General features: G+C 36.8%; 3 protein-coding genes across 4 annotated transcripts; 1 reads left to right on the top strand and 2 right to left on the bottom strand.

Annotated features, from left to right (window-relative positions):
• Positions 1-1,845: 1,845 nt before the first annotated feature.
• LOC6042347 (protein argonaute-2) lies at positions 1,846-12,143 on the bottom strand. The gene is made up of 8 exons (XM_038262260.1): positions 12,011-12,143; positions 11,360-11,593; positions 11,088-11,300; positions 10,452-11,024; positions 10,276-10,387; positions 3,295-4,437; positions 2,469-3,229; positions 1,846-2,398 (listed from the first exon to the last, which is right to left on the bottom strand). Exons 2-8 carry the CDS (start codon positions 11,569-11,571, stop codon positions 2,305-2,307), a joined length of 3,108 nt encoding a protein of 1,035 aa, XP_038118188.1. The 5' UTR covers positions 11,572-11,593; positions 12,011-12,143; the 3' UTR covers positions 1,846-2,304.
• A 4,139-nt stretch (positions 12,144-16,282) lies between these two features.
• On the bottom strand, positions 16,283-17,546 carry LOC119769223. Its single transcript, XM_038261147.1, has 4 exons — positions 17,538-17,546; positions 16,884-17,065; positions 16,524-16,824; positions 16,283-16,464 (listed from the first exon to the last, which is right to left on the bottom strand). Exons 1-4 carry the CDS (start codon positions 17,544-17,546, stop codon positions 16,411-16,413), a joined length of 546 nt encoding a protein of 181 aa, XP_038117075.1. The 3' UTR covers positions 16,283-16,410.
• A 3,153-nt stretch (positions 17,547-20,699) lies between these two features.
• On the top strand, positions 20,700-22,374 carry LOC6048976 (N-alpha-acetyltransferase 35, NatC auxiliary subunit). Of its 2 annotated transcripts, XM_038265686.1 has the most exons (5): positions 20,700-20,844; positions 20,908-21,700; positions 21,766-21,813; positions 21,887-22,004; positions 22,064-22,374. In XM_038265686.1, exons 1-5 carry the CDS (start codon positions 20,810-20,812, stop codon positions 22,357-22,359), a joined length of 1,290 nt encoding a protein of 429 aa, XP_038121614.1. In that variant the 5' UTR covers positions 20,700-20,809; the 3' UTR covers positions 22,360-22,374. The 2 variants fall into 2 exon arrangements, with proteins under 2 accessions (XP_038121614.1, XP_001865806.2); XM_001865771.2 differs by lacking the exon at positions 21,766-21,813.
• Positions 22,375-22,591: the final 217 nt, after the last annotated feature.

The raw sequence follows: 22,591 nt of genomic DNA, 5'->3' as shown, positions 1-22,591 counted from the left end.
CACTTAAGTGCCAATAACTTTTGATAGGATTGTCAGATCCTTGATGTTTTAGGCTCATTTGAAAGGTCTTTCGATTATCTAACTAACGATGGGTCGCATGATGGACCCGGACATCATTGTCATTGAAATATCTGAGATCCGGCCTCCAAAAAGTGTATAAATAACACTTAAGTGCTAATAACTTTTGATAGGATTGTCAGATCCTTGATGTTTTAGGCTCATTTGAAAGGTCTTTCGATTATCTAACTAACGATGGGTCGCATGATGGACCCGGACATCATTGTCATTGAAATATCTGAGATCCGGCCTCCAAAAAGTGTATAAATAACACTTAAGTGCTAATAACTTTTGATAGGATTGTCAGATCCTTGATGTTTTAGGCTCATTGGAAAGGTCTTTTCAATACCTTTCTGAAAATGTATAACATGACAGGGTTTCTTACAAAAACCACCCTTTTACAATCTTCCGGACATACGCCAAAATCGTTTTTAGCATAACTTTTGAAGTACTTTACTAAACTTCATAATTTTCAATAGGGACTTATGGGACCCCAAGACGAATCGAATGAGACCAAAACGGTCCAAATCGGTTAAGCCAGTGCTGAGATAATCGAGTGCATATTTTTTGGTGCACAGACCCACATCCCTACACACACACACACACAGACAATTGCTCAGAATTTGATTCTGAGTCGATAGGTATACGTGAAGGTGGGTCTACGAGGTCAAATTAAGAAGTTCATTTTTCGAGTGATTTTATAGCCTTTCCTCAGTAAGGTGAGGAAGGCAAAACGTATGTTTTTGATTTTTGTATTTTTTAAAAAGCAACATTTCAAAATCGGGCTTCGTCATGCACACAGGATATGTCTTGGGAGTCTTCATCCCGAATTTCAGCCAATTTGGTCCATACCATCTCGAGATATCGTGGCACCCGTAAATCAAATCAAAGTTTGACAGTTTGCTTTGCGCATGGCAAAATTGTGAATTTAAATCGTCTCTTACTCAGTTCCGTCATGAAATATCTTCGTGAAACTTTCAGGAGTGATTGAAAATCATGTTTTTAGTAAATTTAGAGGATTTTCTGTAATATGAAATTTTGTGATTTTCTACATGTATGTAACCCCTTACATAAAAATATTCAAAATTGTATTACAAATTACGATCGTAATTTCTCGATGGAAAGTCGTCATTTGTCGATGGTAGATCGAGATTTATCGATGGTAAGTCTTAATCTTACTATCGAGAAATCTCGATCGTGAGTCGAGAAATTACGATTGAGTGCAATAATCACCACGGTATACTTCTGCTTAAATATCAGGATTTTTTTCCCGGGACGGGAAATTGGACAGTGTAAAAATACGGTATGGTTATTTATGGAAATTTATATATTTTTTATGAAAATTTGAGTATAATCAAAATATACGGTATCCTGTTAAATTTTTTGATTATTTATACTTTGAAACTCATTACATTAAAAAAATATTATTTTTAATAGAAGCATTGAAAAATTTAAATAAATATCTGTTTAAATGTGCATTTTTGTAAAGCAAAGTTCAGGCTGGACCTACAGAAATAAAACACATTTTTATGCTAAGCTAGGAGAAAAAAAAAACAAAGTAAAGTTTATTTTACATTTATGATTACGAATATAACATATAAATTCCGTAGTAACAGTTCAATAGGGCGAATCTGCGTTTGTAAACAAGCAGTCTGTCCCCCTTTTACTTGACGTGAACTGTCACTTGAGCGAAAGGGATAGACTGTTTGTTTACAAACGCAGATTCGCCCTATTGAACTGTTACTACGGAATTCCGCAATATCTTTTCAATGTGGTTTAAAATTGCTGGTGTTTGCCCATGCCGTACTGAAAAGTTATTACGGAAATGGGTCATGTATAATGGTGTTGTCGATATTTTATTTGTATGGGTATAATTGTGTAGTATGTTTTTAAAAGAAAATTCGTGCAATGATGCAAAGAAAATTTTATAAATCGTGCTTTACACTGTTTAAAAATTGTTCATATATTTGAAAATAAGGCATGTTACAGCGTTCTATGAACAAATGCCAATAGTCATTTAGTTGAACTGTTATCAAATCTTTTTAAAAAAATAGGAAAAAGGACCAGAACATTTTTTGGGACAATTTCAATTTATAATCTCTGCGTATATCAAATATTTTTTTTTCAAGCAGAGATTCGATTTTTCATTAGTTTTTACTGATTTTGTAAATAAACTGTTAAACCTAAATTTCTGGAGTTCTTCGCAATTTTCATATCAGCGCAAAAAAAAATCAGAATGTAATAATTTTAAACGAAAAACATCGGATGTCCGTCGATGATTTCCGGCTTGATCTGCATCTTCCGGTACTCCCCAGCCAGGTCGTTCATGTTCAGACGGCGACTGAAACAACACAAGAAAAAAAAACCTAACATTAGAACAAGTTCGCATCATCCAACGCAGCGCAACTCACTCCTTGATGTAAACCCGGCCCCGGAAGGCGGCCAAATGCGCGTAATAGGTCGGTGCCGGATAGGACACGGCCCGGTTGCAGCGTGCAAACATGTGACAGAGCGCGTACGTGACCGATTGCAGCTCGTCCGGATCGGAGTTGACGTCGTCGTAGAGGACGCAGTACTTGGTCGGCTTGGCCACGCCCTGGACCGCCTGGTGGGAAATCAGGAAGAACTGGTACTGATTCGGCGCCGTGATGTGCTTGTCCACGACCGTGCCCGGGGGAAGATTCTGGTTACGGCCTTCGACTTCGATGGTTCCGCGGGTCGGGAAGAAGCGCGCGTGGTGTCGCTTCTGGACGACGATGAACGTGACGGCGACCTTGGCGCCCGGACTTGTGGAGGCGACCGCACTCTGGATCGCGTTCAGTTCGATGGTTAGGATCTCGGAGAATTGTCCCTCGGAGACGCCATCCCGGTAGTACATGATCAGATCGGGGAGCGCGCCGTTGCACGTCTTGAACTGCAGCAGCTGCTTCTTGATGATGTTTTCCAGGTCGCGGATCATTTCGTCCTTGGGGTTCTGCAGGCGGTAGCAGCAGTTGTACCGGAATCCTTCCAGGTCGTATGAAGCGGCCACGCCCACCACACTCGGGATGTTGGTTTGTTCGGGCGAGGGATGGGTTACGTCCGCTCCGACGTACATGACGCGTTTGCGGATGAGAGGCGGCTTGCATTCCGGCTTCAGCACGTGGTTCGTCCCGTTGGTTTTGGCGTTGATCTGCGGCGAAGTGGGAGAAAAAAATCAGTACAATTTGGAGACTTAAAAAGGAAACCCCAGCTTACCTTAAGCCAAATGTTGTTGATGGTGCTCATATCGCCCGCCTTCTTGTACACCGTGTCCCCCTTGATGCACTGCGTCAACAGACCGGTTACCAGCTCCGCTCGTTGCTTAACCTTCGAGTATTGATCACCCATGCCGGAAATGACCACGATGACAAAGTCCATCCTTTGCTTCTTCAAATCTTCAAAGATCGAGTCCACCTCACGGATGGCGTAGCGAAGGTCGCGCGGTTCGTAGTACGTCTGCTGCATCGAGAACGGCTCCAGCTGGATGCCATGCTTTCTGGACACTTGGAAAATGTTTTGCCCAAGCTGCTGGATCCCGGCCGGACGAGTGCGGTCGTCCAGGTTAAGGATTCTCCAGCGCAGCGGTTGCGGGTTGATCTGGATGAAGGACGCATTGTCCGCGCGCCATTGGCCTTTCGAGGGTGTGATTGTGACGTTGTTACGATACACCACGCTCGGCGGTCCAATGATGCGTCCGTCGACAACCTCGAACGAATTGCCCACGCCAAAGCCAAAGTCCTTAATCGTCTTGCTGTTGTTGTAATCGATTTGGTTGAAAATATCCATGATTTTGCCCTTCCGGGTGACCGTATCCGTGGCTGACCGTCGGATAATCATCTGGGTGCACTGATCCGGATGCTTCTTGATCAACGCCTGTCCCGGCGGAATCGCACACAGTTCCATCGGCACCATAATGTTACGGATGGTGCTTCCGACGTGCATCACCGGCAGATCCGGGAACCTCAGACGAACTCCCTGCTTCTGGAAGTACGCCGCAACGGTCGATTCCGAACCATCCTCCAGTTTAAACTTCTGCGTACTGGCCGGTCCCTTCAAGCTGTTGTACTTGAACGTCTTTCCCACTCCGTTAGGTCCAGTGTAAACCACTTCCATGCCCTTTAGATAGTCATGCACCTGCTGGGCCAACCAACCGGCGAGAGATGTGGGAAGAGAATTACGGTTCAGCGAGGCCACCACATCGAGCACCGGGCCACCACGTGGGAACGCCTTGTGCGACACGTCAATGTTCAGGAACGGCTTTGAGCCCAGCAGCGCCGACTGGAACAGGCCGTACCACAGCTCGTGGTTTGCGCCGATGTCTTCCGGTTTGGTCGGCACGACATAGATCGATTTGCGGAACTGAAACGAAAGACAGGGGTTGTTATTGCTAGGTTTTTGATTTTACTAACATTTCTCAAGAAAACGTATGGAAAGTAGGAATTCTGCACCAAAACCGGAAATGAATTTTATTTATATTTTTTTTATTTGGCTCAAACTTTTGGGGTCCTTCCTTATGACCAAAAACGCATTTTTTTGTCATTGCTTCACGCATACCCATAATTTTGGCAGCTGTTCATGTAAAATTGTACTTGAATATTCAGAAATCTTTAACTTTTGAAGGAATTTTTTGACCGTTTTGGTGTCTTGGGCAAAGTTGTAGGTATTGATGAGAATTATCCAGAAAAAAATGACAGACGGAACAAAAATTGCCGATATTTTAACTAACTCTTTTTGCCTTCCTCACGTTACTGAGGAAAGGCTATAAAATCACTTAAAAAATGAACTTCTTAATTCGACCACCTAGACCCGACCTTTACATGTAAATATCGACTCAAAATCAAATTCTGAGCAAATGTTTGTGGGTGTGTATGTCTGTAAGCCTGTGCACCGCAAAATATGCACACGATTATCTCCAGGCTGGCTGAACCGAGTTGGATCGTTTTGGTCTCACTCGATCCGTCTAGTTAACATTTTGAAGCTTAGAAAAAGTACTTAAAAGTTATGCTTTAAAAAAAGGTTTTGGGTACCCTTCTTGTTATAAATAGAGCGTCCAATTTCCCGTCCCGGGAAAAAAATTCCCGGGAATTTCCGAGATTTCCCGGAAAACAATATTTCCCGTTTCCCGGGAAATTTGTAAATTTCCCGGGAATTCCCGAAATACAAGCGGAAGTATACATTTTCCTACTTTTTTGGCACCAATGTTTAGAAATTATACAAAAAATAATAATTAGAAACCTGATTTATTTTATTCATTTCAATCTACTGTTTATATTGAACTCAGTTTGTCTGTAAATTTCATGTCAAGGTTTAATTCAGATAATATTTATTTTTGAAGCATTCACAACTAGGAATATTTTTTGCCTATATGTTGGGCAACAAAAATCACAAAAAAAAAATTTGTTATAGGAAATACGATATACAACTCTTCCGGCCAAGATTAAATTTGAGATATGTTCAACTATTTTGATTACCTCGACCAAATTGGATGGAAATTGAAATGATACAATTAAATTTTTCAAAAAGGGTTGTGCGAGACGAATTTGTTTAAAAGTATTCGAGAAATTACAGTTTGAAATTATAAATTTATTAAGCACGTGAGCTATCAAGGGCGTAAGAGGGTTAAATATGAACAAAATATCGTTTAATTTCAACCACTTCTACACTATAAAAAATATTTTTTGCAATTCCGTCGTGAAACTACTTACTTTTCCTGTCATTCTTGAACGACGAAATAGCCTACTTTTCTGTACCAAAAATAACAGAATCGAATAGCAACGCTTTTAAAAATAAATGCTGAAAAGTTCTTCTTTTCAGCACTGAAAAGTTGAACTTTTCAGCACTTGTTTTGAAAAGTAACACTTTTCAACATTTTTTTGATTTAAACGATTTATTGACAAAATACATGAAAATTCGACTTAAAATTTCACTCAATGGGTGTTTTTTGAAATTGCAAAAAATGTTGTATGGAACTCATTGCAAAACTTGATTTTTTCAGCACTCGTCGTATTTATCCAACTCGGTGAACCTCGTTGGATAAATGTACGAATCGTGCTGAAAAAATCCTCTTTTTGCAACTTGTTGCATAAACTACTATTACTTAACTAAAATCATAATAAATGAAACCATGAAAAATTGTTAAAAATTAACTTCGTATAATATGAAATTAATTAGAAAACTTTGAGTTGTGATTTAATGAAATAGTGTTTTAAGTTAAAAAGCGCTAGAAATTAGATTTTTAAGGCAAATTCAATAATTATCTATTTATTCACAAGTTGAAAATACTTGTTCTGGTATAAGTAATTTGCCATTATAAACATTATTTCTGTATGATTTTTTTTTTTTCATTTCAATTTTATGGTCACTGAGACAAATTTAAAAGCAATTTTATGTTGTGGAAAAAACACATTGATCAAAAAACTACAATTTCTCATCAAAAAATACTAATTATATTTTTTTTCTATTTGGTACGATTTAAAGACAGCATAAAAAAAAGAAAATTTATATATTTTCTCAAAGTTGGGTTATTTTTCACAAGCAGTTAAACCATTAATTGATCCTAAAACTTATTTTGACCATTAAAGTTGCTGTTCTATACAATTGTGTTGCAAAATATTGATCAGAAACAAAATCAGAATAATTTTCGTTGAATTTAAAATTTCCCGGGAATTCCCGGGAAATTTGTTGAAAATTTCCCGTTTCCCAGGAATTTTGTAACCCCGGGAAATTGGACGCTCTACATGAGACCCATCGTTGGATGGGTTATTAAATGAGTTATTATTGCAGGGTTGAAAGTGATTTTCTTAAATAAAAAAAAATCCAATGCAAAACCAATCGTTCCTAAATTTTCGAGAGTTGTTAAAAAAAAGGAGTTAAAGATTGTTGTTCTGGTAAAAATAATTTTTTAAATACAACCTAATATGTTATATCAATATGAGAAAAGAATCAACCTACTTAAGATGGATTAAGTCACGTTTTTCACATAAAAAAACAATTTCCTAAAATCCATATTTTTTTTCTGAAATTTTCTGATATGTTTTAAGGGACAAAAACCCGCAATTTTCGAGCAATAGAAAAAAGGACAAAAATTTTACCGCCGAGTTATGATTTTTTGAAAAAAAAAATCGAAGAGTTGAAATTTTACTCGAAAGAAATATGGATTTTGAGAAATTGAATTTTTTTTGTGGAGAAAAGGTTAATTAAAAAAATTATTTTTTTCCGTGTAGGTACATGTTTTCAGAATAAGTCTTCATCTGAACCTACAACATTGCCAAAGACACCAAACAGATAAAAAAAAATCGTTCAAATGATACAGATTTAAAAAAAATGTATGGAGCCTTGTATGGGTGAACCAATGACACAAAATGGCTTCTTTGGTCATTGGTAAGGTCCCCAAAAAGTTTGAGCCAATTCTACTTATGGTTTTGGTGGAGAATTACCACACCATAGCATAGCATTAAGGGTCTGCACCACGCTGTAGGGGGTGCCACAATGGTCAATTCAATATTCTTAGACAATTTGATTGTTAAAAAATGGCAGTGGAGGGTTTAATAAATAATATATGTTTTACACTTATTTATTCAAATTATTGACAACATGTCAATTATTTGGAATAAAAGCAATATTGATTCCCGAGAAATTGGAAATCTCGAGTATCAACACCCTAAATCTGAGGAAAACACCTACCTTAAAGTAAACTAAATAAATTTTGTATTCCATTTCAATATAGGAAAGCAAACATAATTGCTTTTGAAACCACAAACGCTAATGATTTTTTTTTTTGAAAGATAGTGATGTTAGGAAAATATTGTACATGTGAAGGAAAAACTATATTTGAGTTGAAATTTTTTTGAAAACAAAGCACATCTCAAAAATAATTTGAAACCCGAGAAAATTTACAATAATTTTATCTTTGGAACTATGGGTAATTCTCCGCCAACTCACACAGCAGTTGCCCCGACCCTCTTCGATTTGCGTGAAACTTTGTCCTAAGGGGTAACTTTAGTCCCTGATCACGAATGTGAGGTCTGTTTTTTTTATATCTCGTGACGGAGGGGCGGTACGACTCCTTCCATCTTGAACATGCGAAAAAATAGGGGAGTGTGGGGTAATTTGGACACCCTAAGGAAATTGCTCTGTTACGGGCTGTATGAATATTTTAAAGGAATGTGGATGACACCAGAGGATGATAGAGACCATATTTGATGGAAAAATTTCATTCATTTCGATAAATTTTGATGAAAAACCCGTTTTTATCGCAAAAGTTAAAAGGTGTCCAAATTACCCCCACATTTTTGTGTGGGGGTAATATGAACACCCCTATGGGGTAATTTGGACATGCCTTGTGGGGTAATTTGGACATGCCTTGTGGGGTAATATGGACATACCTTGTGGGGTAATATGAACACCTTTTGTGGGGTAATTTGGACACATGTTGAAGAATAAGTTTAACATTTGATTTTTTGAGCATGTTTTTTATCCTTCAACCTGTGTGTTGCTCACAATATTTCATCAAAGGTTTAAATAATGATTTTGTGATAGAACTATAATTCAATAGGAAGATAACAAATAGTTCAGTGTAGTATACATAATTTAATCATTAATACTGAAATGATTTAAACATTGATTCTGGATCAGGCACACTATACTTGTTTTTAGTGATTAAGGTATTGTTTATTTTTATATAAATCAATCTTTATATAGAATTTATTAGCCTGAAAATATCATTTTTTTTTATTTTACATTCTGTAGCCCTTCAAATTTAAGTATTATTGTAAACCAGCATAGAAATTAGAAATGTCAAAGAAATTAATTAAAAGCAATCAACATTAGAGTCTTGTTGAACGCCAAATGTACAGTAATCAGATTTTCATTAATTCGAATATTGGAATAAATTTATCAAAATTAAAAAATAGGGGTTTTGTGAAAGTTCTCATTGCTCACATTCATTTTTGATTGTTTTGACATATTGAATCCCTCTAAATTTACCTAAATCCCTTTAAAAACTCATCCAACCATGAAAGTTACTTTTTGTTGCCTGAAAGGTAGACTTTCAGGTATGTCCAAATTACCCCACAAGCCATGTCCAAATTACCCCCATAGCATATTCTATCATAAATTGCGATTTTTGATGATAAAAATGGATAAAATGCACAATTTTTATATGTACATATCTAAGGCATCGTCCAAGCAACCCCCTTAAACAAAAATTGACTTCTTTTTTGCCATATAACCCCTGCAAAAGCTTATTTCCCAACCCTCAAATATTAGAACTTAAGGCGGGGCCAACCGGCCTTTGGAATCTTTTACATATTATACCAAAACTACTTAACCTATTCCAACTATTTTGGTTTATTCATACTCCTAGGCCATTACTAGTACTAGCCTTATCACTTAAATTCCCGTTTTCACTTTATATCCGAAGAAAACGTGATTTTTAAAGGGGTGTCCAAATTACCCCCACTGTCCATATTACCCCAAACTCCCTACATGTTCTTTCAATAATTTGCAGCCTGAAACGATGATGAGATGAGAAGGAAATTTGGAGTCAAAGGGACTTTGATGTAAAATCGGACGTCCGATTTAATGGCGTACTCAAAATTCCGAAAAATCCGTATTTTCATCGAAAAAAACACTAAAAAGTTTTAAAAGCTCTGTCATTTTCCGTTACTCAACTGTAAAAAAGAAAAAAACAACCAACTTTTTCAAAACTTTTTTTTCGAAAAATCGCGATAACTCGTGATGTTTATAAGCCCCTTATATTTGAATATATATATAAATATATTTTTGTAATTGTCCGTTCTACAACTTTATAGAACATTGTTGCACTCTAAAAATTTACCCTGAAAAGTTAGAAAAAACACGACATTTTAAAGTGAAAATTTTTGTTCTAAATGAAAAAGTACGTTAAATTTCTCTCAAAATGACATGTTCCAAAAATAATTTACGGTTGAGTAACGGCAGAGTTTTTAAAACTTTTTCAGTGCTTTAAAAATTCGAAAAATACGTTTTTTTTTTCGGAACTTTAAGTACGCCATCAAATCGGGCGTCTAATTTTACATAAAAGTCCCTTTGACACCAAATTTCTATCTCATCACCGTTTCAGGCTGCAAATTATTGAAAGAACATGTATTTTTTTCGCATGTTCAAGATGGAAGGAGTCGTACCGCCCCTCCGTCACGAGTTAAATTAACCACTCACCTTGACAAATCTCGGATTGAGCTCGTACGCGGTGCGCAGAACCACGTCCAAACACTGGATGGCACGCATCGGCTTGACCAGGTTCGCATTTCCACTTCCGGCTTGCATGTAACTAGAGAATGTTTAAGTTCAACCAAATGTTGTCAGTTCATTCCTCCCCCTTCCAAGTTACTCACTTCTTCAAGCACTGCAAATCCACCACCGCCGCTTCCTTCATCGTAATGGTAAACTTGCGATCGCGGTTATCCTCGCGCGCCACCACCTCCTTTTTGTAGTGGTCCAGCTTGAGCTTTTTCGCCGTGTACGCGTTCTTGTTGCCGTCGAACGCGATCGGCTGTCCGGCCAGCGCTTCCACCTCGAACCGCTTGAAGGCGGCCCGTTGCCACTTGCGGGACGCCATCGGCTGGATGTCCACGTCGTAGTGGTACGCCGTCGAGACCATCTTCTCCAGCATGAGTGGAATGTAGTTGACCTCAAGCTTGGTGACCTTGCCACGTCTGCCGTGCGCTCCCGGACGGATCAGGACCTGGCGGAGGGCGGATTTGCCGCTTCCCTTGTCGATCTTCATGCCGGACAGATCCTCCTCGACGCGCTGGATCGCACCGTGGGTCGGCGAAAGCGAGCCCTCGGGGCTTGCAGTGGAACGCGATTGGGCAGCGGAAGCAGCCGCCGGCGGTTGCTGGGGTCGCTGTGCGGCCAGTTGTTTCTCCAGCTCTTGCTGCTCCTGTTGCTTTTGCTGTTGTTTTTGTCTGTTACAAGATAAAATTTTAATTATTAATGCAGTTCATTGAGTTTAGAAAACGTTAACTTACTTATACTTTCCACCGCCGCCACCACCCTTCTGCTGTTGGCCCTGCGCTTGTTTCGGAGGCTCAGCCTGAGCCTGGGCCGGTGCCGGAGCAGGTTGGGCCACCTGTTGCTGCTGCTGCTGCATTTTCTGGAGAAAATCACCATACTGCTGAGAACCGCCGGCCGGTTCCGATGGTGGTTGCGCTTGGGGCTGTTGCTGCTGCTGTTGTTTTTGCCTGAAAGATAATAATTTCTTTGTTGTAATTTTTACCTAATCAAGAAAACAAACACTTACTTGTACTTCCCTTTTCCTTGTCCCTGCTGTTGACCTTGACCATGTTGGGGCTGTTGCTGCTGCTGTTGACCCTTCTTGCCACCGCCACCACCTTTGCCTTGGCCTCCTCCTCCACCTCCGGAGCGGTCTCCGTCGCCACCACCTCCATGCTGTTGCCCATCTTGTGGCTTCTTTTTGCCACGGTTCTTACCACCCTGCTGATGCGGCTCCATTTTTATTTAATCAGAGAGATAACTGTGGAGTTGAAAAGGAAAGTAAATGCCACTTTACTGATTGCAAAGATTGATAACAAAATGGCATGATTTTAATAACATCGATGAATCATCATCGTCTACTCCGTTTGTAAATTTATTTATTTTTTACTCTTCTTGTAACAAGAGCTTAACTTAGTTTTTCATTATTATTCAAGATCGTAGTAAACCATGAAATAATTTCATAATAATTATTTTGATTTGCCCTGTCCGAAATATTTATAGATTCTTCCAGAAAAAAAAACTATTTTCTCTCTCAGCCAGGAAAAGACACGTACAGAAAAATATTGCATCAGCTTAAAAGTTTGCAAAAAAAAGCAGATATTGCAAAACGATGCACTTTGTTGCAATAATCAAAAGTAAAGGTGAACAAATCTGTTGATTTAATCGTTAAACCTACCTGATGCAGTATTGAAACTGAGGTTTTACAAAAAAAATCACTTTTAAAAATTTAACTTCAACTTCGGAAAAACTCGCAAACTTTTCAACTATTTGTTTTTATTTTTCTCAAAACTGACACCGCGATTGCGATTTTTGACAGAACGTAACGCAGTTGCACGCTAAAGTTGGTAACGCAAAATTGTCCGTTTAATATAACTCTGAAATGAGTTATTTTCACTCAGATTTCGTCAAAACCAAATCTGGAGCATGTTGATGCTTTTTGCCTTCCTCATTTAACTGAGGAAAGCAAGGGGAAAACCACTCTGATCAAAGAGCCCTGCCGGCTTTTGTTCTGCTTGATGCCGATCTCGACCATGTCCAGGATCTGTCCAAGGCTTTTCGGCCACGCGGAACAGATCTGAAACCAGCTTTTGGTCATCACCGAGATATTTAGTAAAAGGGTGAGCTGGCTGGGATCAGTTCTTAATAGTAGTAGAATGCTTCATTTTTTTCCCTGGAAAGACAAAGTTCTTTAGCTCACATAATGCTTCTTACCAATAAAGAAATAAAAAATCTTTGCAATACTAGAATTATTCCAGTGAATTAAAACTGGAAATTAATTTAATCTAAGCCAAACCAATAACTCAACACTGACAGGATTGACAAATTTTACAAACAAACATTTTAACACGGTTGCTAAGCTATGTTTTTTTTTATCTTGACTTCATCGCTCAATCGGGCACCCTCGGGCACGTTTGGGCAATTTTCGGGCACAGCCTACCCGCGGGCAATGAGCAGAGTGGTTTTCCCCAAGGGGGAAACCACTCTGATCAAAGAGCCCCGGGCACGTTTCGGCACCTCTCGGGCACGTTTCGGCACCTTTCGGGCACAGTTTGGCACAGATTTTGACAGCATATCAAGCAGACCCAAATGATCCTAGTAATCAGCATACAATTTGTAAACATTGTCATTTTGGAGAGGAAAATTTTGTTTGAAAAACTAAAACTTCAGCCAACGGGCCTAAAATTTGTTTCGAATAGTCAGTTTTATGTTTTTTTCAGTATTTTTCAATTCGTGATGACGGTGTCGAAGTGGTTTTCCCTCTATACGATTGTTAAGAGAATCATTTTGACGTGAAATTGCCCAACAGCGTCCGCTTGTGGAACAACAGCAATTCTAGCTTGCAACTTTGCTCAGCGGGCCAGTTATGGGATTCCTCCGGCGGAACATCATCACGACCAATGATAAAAAGATCGACTAAACTAAGCTGTTCAAGACGAACACCTCGCAGCGTTGATCAACAAGGCAAGGAGGTTCGCATCGTGAACCTGCCCCCCCTTTGATGACGTGCCACATAATGCGTACAGAAATCCGATGGATAACGCCCAGGACACGGCGAAGTATTACCTCCACTGATAGCTGACAACGGGAGAAAAGAGAGTTGATATACTGGCTAACATAAAAGCTAATAAAGAAAATGTCCAATTATAAATAAGTTTTATTCATGATTCAATTTCACAGAGTTTAGAAAATAATGAATTTATAGCCGAAATTAAGAGTAGGATCTCGAGTAGGACGGGAATCGTTGTCGCGATACTTCAGGATGTGGTCCTTGTACATGCCAACGTCAGTCTCGCATAGGCAGCACTTCCGCGATTCAAGCGTTTTTGTTAAACGAAAAAGTAGACGTGTTTAAGACTTGACGACGCACTTCTGCTGGGAAAACATGGCGCGCTTTCATTGCTCAAGGCTTTGCGCATGGCGCTCGTTTTCTTGGTGCGTATATCCAGGGACACTTATTTCTTTGTTCTCCCAAGGTTCTCCTTTGCCTTTTCCATGTTCCCCCGAGCAATGGCCTTGCGGACGACACGGATCTTGGGCAGCAAGGAGAAAACTTCAAATCTGTACCACGCGCAGCTTTAGCAGCTCAGTATTGAGCTCCTCGAGCTGCAGTTCCTTCTTTCCATGTTCCATAGTTCCGGGCACCGTTTCACGAGCTGTTGGAATCCACTCGCTACCTCCACAAAAAAGACAAATCGATTGGAAAAGAATTCTGGAAGCCAACTGACAATTCAAAAAAATGTAAACATATTTGATATGATGGTTGCTTAGCACTACCCATTGATTGTTGATTTTCACCTCAGGGCACCTTTGTTCGGGCACCTTCGGGCACCCTTCAGGCACCTTTGGGGCACAGCCTGCTTGGGGCACTGTGCAGGAGTGGTTTTCCCCTTGGAACTCCCCGTTCAGGCACTTCACTTTCCATCCGGGAAACGCCGATCACCCTTGCCGAATCTACAGTCAACTTCTCCAAACCTGTCCTGATGAAGGCCGGCAACGTGACCATCCTGCTCTACTTTGCTGTCGCGCGTCAAAACGTCCATCCGGAACTGTCAAGCTTGGGGTCTTCGGAAGTGACCGGTGGCGTACCATAAGAATCGGTACAGCTTGGACTCGGATTTTGGCCAGAAGCTTTAAATACAATAACAAAATGTCTTTTTTTTAACATACTATTTAAAACTTTTAAAAATAAACATAAAATCAAGCCCATTTTTCTGAAACTATCACTGTAGTATTAAATGTTGTTTATTTTTGCTATAAAAGGTTTCTTTTCAAATCAAAAGTGAAACACTTTTACCGATACAACCATTTTGTTCCATAAATGCATGGTAGTATCAAAAACTTTCCAACTTTTAAATTGAAAAGTTTGAACTTTCTACGAATATTCACCAACGCGAACTTTTAATCCAACGAACGATCTTTTTAAATTTAGAGTATTTTTTCTTTGTGTGCAACAACCGGTGAGTACACGGAATCGGTTGTTGCGTTTGAAACGAAATACGTAAATGATTCGAATTAAATACCGTTTCAGAATTCCGATTGAGTTGGCTAGGAACCGCCGGGGGTTGAGTGTAATTTCAAGATTACTGCATTTTCAGATAAGAAATATTGTGAACGCAGACAAAAATCAAAATACGAGCGCAACCCGAGGCGCAACATGTCAAAACTGGACATGTACACGCGGGTTTGTTTGCGCGCAACAGAAGTGATGCGCACTTCGATTTGGTGCAGCGTGCATAATTTTTAAGCATTTGTAATTTTCAGTCACATTCGAAATGAAATTTAAAACGTTACTTAATCCACCCTTAGGTGGTTGGTGCCTTCCTCACATTTAGAGGGTAATCCTTTCCAAAATAGCTACAAAAGGGCGAACCTTTCAGTGTTCTATCAACTTGATTCATTATTCATACCATCAGATTGGTTAGTCAGATCTTCATAATTCAGGGCACTTACGTGCTTATGACTTTTGACAGGGTTGTCAGATCTGCAATCTTTTGAACTTGTTGAAAATGTCTTATGATTACCTATCCAACGACATAGATCCGGACAACGTTTTCATCGAATTATCTGAGATCCGGCTTCTGAAAAGTTCATAAATAACACTTAAGTGCTTATAACTTTTGATAGGGTTGTCAGATCTGCAATCTATTAAACTCGTTGGAAAGGTCTTTTGATTACCTATTCAACGACAGGTCGCATGATAGATCCGGACAACGTTTTCATCAAATTATCTGAGATCCGGCCTCTAAAAAGTTCATAAATAACACTTAAGTTCTTATAACTTTTGATAGGGTTGTCAGATCTGCAATCTGTTGAACTCGTTGGAAAGGTCTTTTGATTACCTTTCTAAAAATGTATAACATGACGGGGTTTCTTACAAAAACCACCCTTTTTACAATCTTCCGGACTTTTGTTAAAATCGTTTTTTAGCATAACTTTTGAAGTACTTAACTAAACTTTATAATTTTCAATAGCGACTTATGGGACCCCAAGACGGATCGAATGAGACCAAAACGGTCCAAATCAAGGGGTTGGAAACTCTTAGAGCTATAATTATTATGTTAACCAGTATATCAAAATATATGTTAGTATACTTATTATTTCCTTTACATATCGCCAGTCAAGTCGCCAGTATACTTACCAATATACTGTGAGTATCTTAATATACTAACAGTTTATTGTTTTTCGGTTAGTATACTAACAAGTATACTGGAATATCGTTAGTATACTAAGTATTCCTAAGTAATATTAGAGTTTCCAGCCCCTTGGTCCAAATCGGTTCAGCCAGTGCCGAGATAATCCAGTGCAAATTTTTTTGATCAACATCCCACCACACACACAGACATTTGCTCAGAATTTGATTCTGAGTCGAAAGGTATACGTGAAGGTGGGTCTAGGAGGTCAAATTAAGAATTTCGTTTTTCGAGTGATTTTATAGCCTTTCCTCCTTGGGGAGTTCCCGATTCTGGAAGCGCATCCGGAACATTGGGTTGATGAGGCCCTCGGAACGGAATTCGATTTCGAGTACTTCATCCTCCTTCGAAAATGACACAGATTTTTTCGGCACGCTGTCCAGGTTCATTCGACTGGAGCTGCGCCGTCGTGAGATGAGCATTTGTGGGCGGTTAGTTGCTAAAAGAGATGGAAGTTAGTGAAATTGGCAAGCCACTGCACACATTCTCATTACTCACCGGTGTTGTAAACCGCCGGCACCGAGTGCAACATCCGCTCTGGCCACCTCCGATTATCCCGCTTCTCATCGTCCTCCTCTTCGTCGGCTCCTTCTCCTCACCGTGAAAATCACCTGCCTCGTACTTGTCCAAAACCCGGATGTTTATCTTCTTCAACGCAATCTCGTTGTTCACGCAACGCTTCGGCAGCGCCATCTCCTCGATGATCTCGCCCCAGTCCTCACGCGAATTGACCTTCAACCACCAATCCCGGGCCACCACCACCCAATACAACCGGTGCGAATCCACATTCCTACCTCTCCTACAAAAGCAAACAAAATCAATCACAAACCCCACAAAACACCCAAGCTTCCTTCTTACGCATTCCGGCCGTGGAACAGCTGCAGTTCCTGCAGGAAGCTGGTCTTGTCCTTTTCGAGCACTCGACCTCGTCCCGCTCCTGCACCACCTTCCTTCGAAGGCGTTCCGCTGCTGCTGTTTGGCTCACGAAGGTTTCCGCGTCCGAGTCCTGGCTGCTGCCGCGGTCGGCTTTGCTTTGCGTCCTAGACTCACCAGCACCGCCGGACTCACCAAAGTGTTTGTTTACATTTGCGACTTAGGCGTACACGGTTACACGAGAACGTCAAAATGAAAGAAATTTTACAGTCGAATTAAAAGTAAAAACTTTTAAATCAGTGAGCAATGAGATTTTTAAAAACTGTAGCAGTAAAAGTTTTCATTTTCAAAACAAGAAAAAAACTTTTAATGTAGCAAATTTTAACAACTTTTTAATTCAAAAGTAAGTTACTTTTGTCATTACCGTAATATTTTTTTGTGTGTGCGTTTGAATCGGAATTCGTCAAATCTTATGATTTGGGAAATATTAAGAATTTAAACTTGAATTTAAATTTTCTTTAAAATTCGAATCATCAAAAATTTCAATGTAAAAGAATTTGAAAACTGGTTTTAAAATATAAAAACCAAAAAATTAACGATTTCAACCTTCGGGAAGTCGCGTGTTTTCGCCTTTCTTACAAGTGCCATAACAAACTGTGTCAAAGTACACGTACGCGACCTCCGGTGGGTTTAATTTAAAATTTAAAAATACAAAAAAATATCAGCTAAAAGATATAAACTCAACTGAAAAACTTTAAAATCCAGCATTTGAAAAAATAAGGTTAAATTCAAGAATTTAAGAATTTAAGAATTTAAGAATTTAAGAATTTAAGAATTTAAGAATTTAAGAATTTAAGAATTTAAGAATTTAAGAATTTAAGAATTTAAGAATTTAAGAATTTAAGAATTTAAGAATTTAAGAATTTAAGAATTTAAGAATTTAAGAATTTAAGAATTTAAGAATTTAAGAATTTAAGAATTTAAGAATTTAAGAATTTAAGAATTTAAGAATTTAAGAATTTAAGAATTTAAGAATTTAAGAATTTAAGAATTTAAGAATTTAAGAATTTAAGAATTTAAGAATTTAAGAATTTAAGAATTTAAGAATTTAAGAATTTAAGAATTTAAGAATTTAAGAATTTAAGAATTTAAGAATTTAAGAATTTAAGAATTTAAGAATTTAAGAATTTAAGAATTTAAGAATTTAAGAATTTAAGAATTTAAGAATTTAAGAATTTAAGAATTTAAGAATTTAAGAATTTAAGAATTTAAGAATTTAAGAATTTAAGAATTTAAGAATTTAAGAATTTAAGAATTTAAGAATTTAAGAATTTAAGAATTTAAGAATTTAAGAATTTAAGAATTTAAGAATTTAAGAATTTAAGAATTTAAGAATTTAAGAATTTAAGAATTTAAGAATTTAAGAATTTAAGAATTTAAGAATTTAAGAATTTAAGAATTTAAGAATTTAAGAATTTAAGAATTTAAGAATTTAAGAATTTAAGAATTTAAGAATTTAAGAATTTAAGAATTTAAGAATTTAAGAATTTAAGAATTTAAGAATTTAAGAATTTAAGAATTTAAGAATTTAAGAATTTAAGAATTTAAGAATTTAAGAATTTAAGAATTTAAGAATTTAAGAATTTAAGAATTTAAGAATTTAAGAATTTAAGAATTTAAGAATTTAAGAATTTAAGAATTTAAGAATTTAAGAATTTAAGAATTTAAGAATTTAAGAATTTAAGAATTTAAGAATTTAAGAATTTAAGAATTTAAGAATTTAAGAATTTAAGAATTTAAGAATTTAAGAATTTAAGAATTTAAGAATTTAAGAATTTAAGAATTTAAGAATTTAAGAATTTAAGAATTTAAGAATTTAAGAATTTAAGAATTTAAGAATTTAAGAATTTAAGAATTTAAGAATTTAAGAATTTAAGAATTTAAGAATTTAAGAATTTAAGAATTTAAATTTAAGAATTTAAGAATTTAAGAATTTAAGAATTTAAGAATTTAAGAATTTAAGAATTTAAGAATTTAAGAATTTAAGAATTTAAGAATTTAAGAATTTAAGAATTTAAGAATTTAAGAATTTAAGAATTTAAGAATTTAAGAATTTAAGAATTTAAGAATTTAAGAATTTAAGAATTTAAGAATTTAAGAATTTAAGAATTTAAGAATTTAAGAATTTAAGAATTTAAGAATTTAAGAATTTAAGAATTTAAGAATTTAAGAATTTAAGAATTTAAGAATTTAAGAATTTAAGAATTTAAGAATTTAAGAATTTAAGAATTTAAGAATTTAAGAATTTAAGAATTTAAGAATTTAAGAATTTAAGAATTTAAGAATTTAAGAATTTAAGAATTTAAAATTTAAGAATTTAAATTTAATTTAAGAATTTAAGAATTTAAGAATTTAAGAATTTAAGAATTTAAGAATTTAAGAATTTAAGAATTTAAGAATTTAAGAATTTAAGAATTTAAGAATTTAAGAATTTAAGAATTTAAGAATTTAAGAATTTAAGAATTTAAGAATTTAAGAATTTAAGAATTTAAGAATTTAAGAATTTAAGAATTTAAGAATTTAAGAATTTAAGAATTTAAGAATTTAAGAATTTAAGAATTTAAGAATTTAAGAATTTAAGAATTTAAGAATTTAAGAATTTAAGAATTTAAGAATTTAAGAATTTAAGAATTTAAGAATTTAAGAATTTAAGAATTTAAGAATTTAAGAATTTAAGAATTTAAGAATTTAAGAATTTAAGAATTTAAGAATTTAAAATTTAAGAATTTAAGAATTTAAGAATTTAAGAATTTAAGAATTTAAATTTAAGAATTTAAGAATTTAAGAATTTAAGAATTTAAGAATTTAAGAATTTAAGAATTTAAGAATTTAAGAATTTAAGAATTTAAAATTTAAGAATTTAAGAATTTAAGAATTTAAGAATTTAAGAATTTAAGAATTTAAGAATTTAAGAATTTAAGAATTTAAGAATTTAAGAATTTAAGAATTTAAGAATTTAAGAATTTAAGAATTTAAGAATTTAAGAATTTAAGAATTTAAGAATTTAAGAATTTAAGAATTTAAGAATTTAAGAATTTAAGAATTTAAGAATTTAAGAATTTAAGAATTTAAGAATTTAAGAATTTAAGAATTTAAGAATTTAAGAATTTAAGAATTTAAGAATTTAAGAATTTAAGAATTTAAGAATTTAAGAATTTAAGAATTTAAGAATTTAAGAATTTAAGAATTTAAGAATTTAAGAATTTAAGAATTTAAGAATTTAAGAATTTAAGAATTTAAGAATTTAAGAATTTAAGAATTTAAGAATTTAAGAATTTAAGAATTTAAGAATTTAAGAATTTAAGAATTTAAGAATTTAAGAATTTAAGAATTTAAGAATTTAAGAATTTAAGAATTTAAGAATTTAAGAATTTAAGAATTTAAGAATTTAAGAATTTAAGAATTTAAGAATTTAAGAATTTAAGAATTTAAGAATTTAAGAATTTAAGAATTTAAGAATTTAAGAATTTAAGAATTTAAGAATTTAAGAATTTAAGAATTTAAGAATTTAAGAATTTAAGAATTTAAGAATTTAAGAATTTAAGAATTTAAGAATTTAAGAATTTAAGAATTTAAGAATTTAAGAATTTAAGAATTTAAGAATTTAAGAATTTAAGAATTTAAGAATTTAAGAATTTAAGAATGTATGAAACGGTGCGCCAAATTTGAGTATTTTTCGATGAGCGTGTAGGAAAAAAGTAACGCAATGGCGCTTCTGTTTTGAAAAATCTGGCATCACTGTCAAAGTTTTCTGCAAAACGTCAAAAATTTACACTCGGCCGCAGTGAATGTTTACATTTTTTCCAAGTCCGGAACGTTTTCACTGATTTTAGCAGTAATTTCCTTGCAAGATGGACCAAACCCAGCTTGAACCAGAGGATTTAAGGTGGGTTGCGTTTTATGCATTAATCAGCACCTGTTTTAAAGTTCGTTTCCCTCTGTCCGACAGTCTTAAACCTTCGACCCTCCCCGACGATCTCGATCCGTCGTTGGCAGCGGTGCCCGCTATCGAGGAAGTAGCTACCCGATACGCGGACCTGGAGAATCTGCAGGGCGTCCCGTCGTGGAGTGACGTCCGGCCGAGCCCGGTCCGTGAGTGGCGCGATGTCACGGGCGAATTTTTCGACTGCGTCAAAGAGCTGCAGCTGGGCGAACTCATCCACGACAACATGTTCGGGCTGTTCGACGCAATGTCCGCGATCGAGATGATGGACCCGAAGATGGACGCCGGGATGTGCTGCAACAAGGAGGCAACCCCGCTGACCTTCCAGACGGCCGTTGAAACCTCCAAGATGAAGCTGGCGAATTTGGAGTGCCGCGAGACGATCGGAATCATCGACGCCGTCTACTCGTGCACCGTGTCCTGGCTGGAAGGCCACTCGATGGCGCAAACGGTGCTGACCTGCCTGTATCTGCACCATCCGAACCAGATCGAGGACAAACCGATGAGGGCTTTTGCTTGTGCCATCCACAAGTTGGTCAACCTGATTCGGAACTTTATCCTGCGCGCTCGCGTCTACGAAGAGGAGGACTTCCAGCCGAGCACGTACGGGTACGATCTGTGCTGCGATCTAACGGAAACGAAGGCTTGCAACATGCTGAAGAGCGCCGAGGAGGATCTGGTTAGGAAGCTTAAGGACACCGAGGGCGAACGGGAAAAGGAAGAAGTTGGGGCGTTGCTGAGTCGACTCAAGTTCACCCGGCTGCTGCTGCAGTGTCTGGTGTCGCTGTATCCGACCAAGGTGACTACTCGCAAAAGTTGTTTCGATCTTTTTCTGTTCTGTATCCGTTTTGTGTTAAATTGTAGCAAAGTTCTTCCTGGAATTCCACCACGGTCACTGCCAACCCGGTAACTGTAATTGTCTGCACTAAAAGCTTCAAACTTTTTCATTGTTCAACCCCAAATCAAATTCCTCCCTTCCTTCCAGAACGTCTCGCCAAACAAAACGGAAATGATCGACATCGTGAAAACGCTCAACGGAGCGCACGAGCTGACCCAGGTGATGGAGAAGACCATCGAGTACGGGACGCAACCGGAGCCGGACTGTGAGGCACTCTCCAAAAGCTAACAATTTCACCAAAAAATAACATCTTTTCTCTTCAAGCCGACACGCCCAACCCGATGGGCTTCTCGATGATGGTGAACCAGCGGCTGCTGCCGCCGACCTTCCCGCGGTACACCAAGATCAAGGAGCGCGCGACCTGCATCCAGTACCTGGCCGAGCTGATCCAGCGGCTGAAGCACGTGTGCAAGATTGTACATTGTACGAATTATCATAGTGCGCTGGTGAGTATTTTGTGTTATACTTTTCCATATTGCATTTTTTTCTCCATATTCTGGAAGTACCCCCAAGTGGCTAGGAAGGTTCATAGAACAAGAGATACAGGTCGTCAAAGTTGAGGTCTCAAAAAGTTCTTTTTTCGGTTGTAGCAGATTCCCGGTGGCCACAGTGACCAAATCCGGGTTTCCAGATCGGTTTCAGAACAGAGACATCCTAAGCATTCATTTGAGACCAGTAGAACCAGATTTGTTCAAAAACTGATATGTTGAGCCTTCGAGAAGAATGATCAAAAATTCTGCCGCCAAGTTATAAAAAGTAATTTTCGGAAAAAAACGAAATTCATGCAAACAT

Source organism: Culex quinquefasciatus, chromosome 3 (assembly GCF_015732765.1).
Source record: "Culex quinquefasciatus strain JHB chromosome 3, VPISU_Cqui_1.0_pri_paternal, whole genome shotgun sequence".
Lineage (NCBI taxonomy): Eukaryota > Metazoa > Arthropoda > Insecta > Diptera > Culicidae > Culex > Culex quinquefasciatus.
The sequence above is the reverse complement of the archived record's forward strand: the minus strand, read 5'-3'. Positions and strand labels throughout refer to the sequence as shown.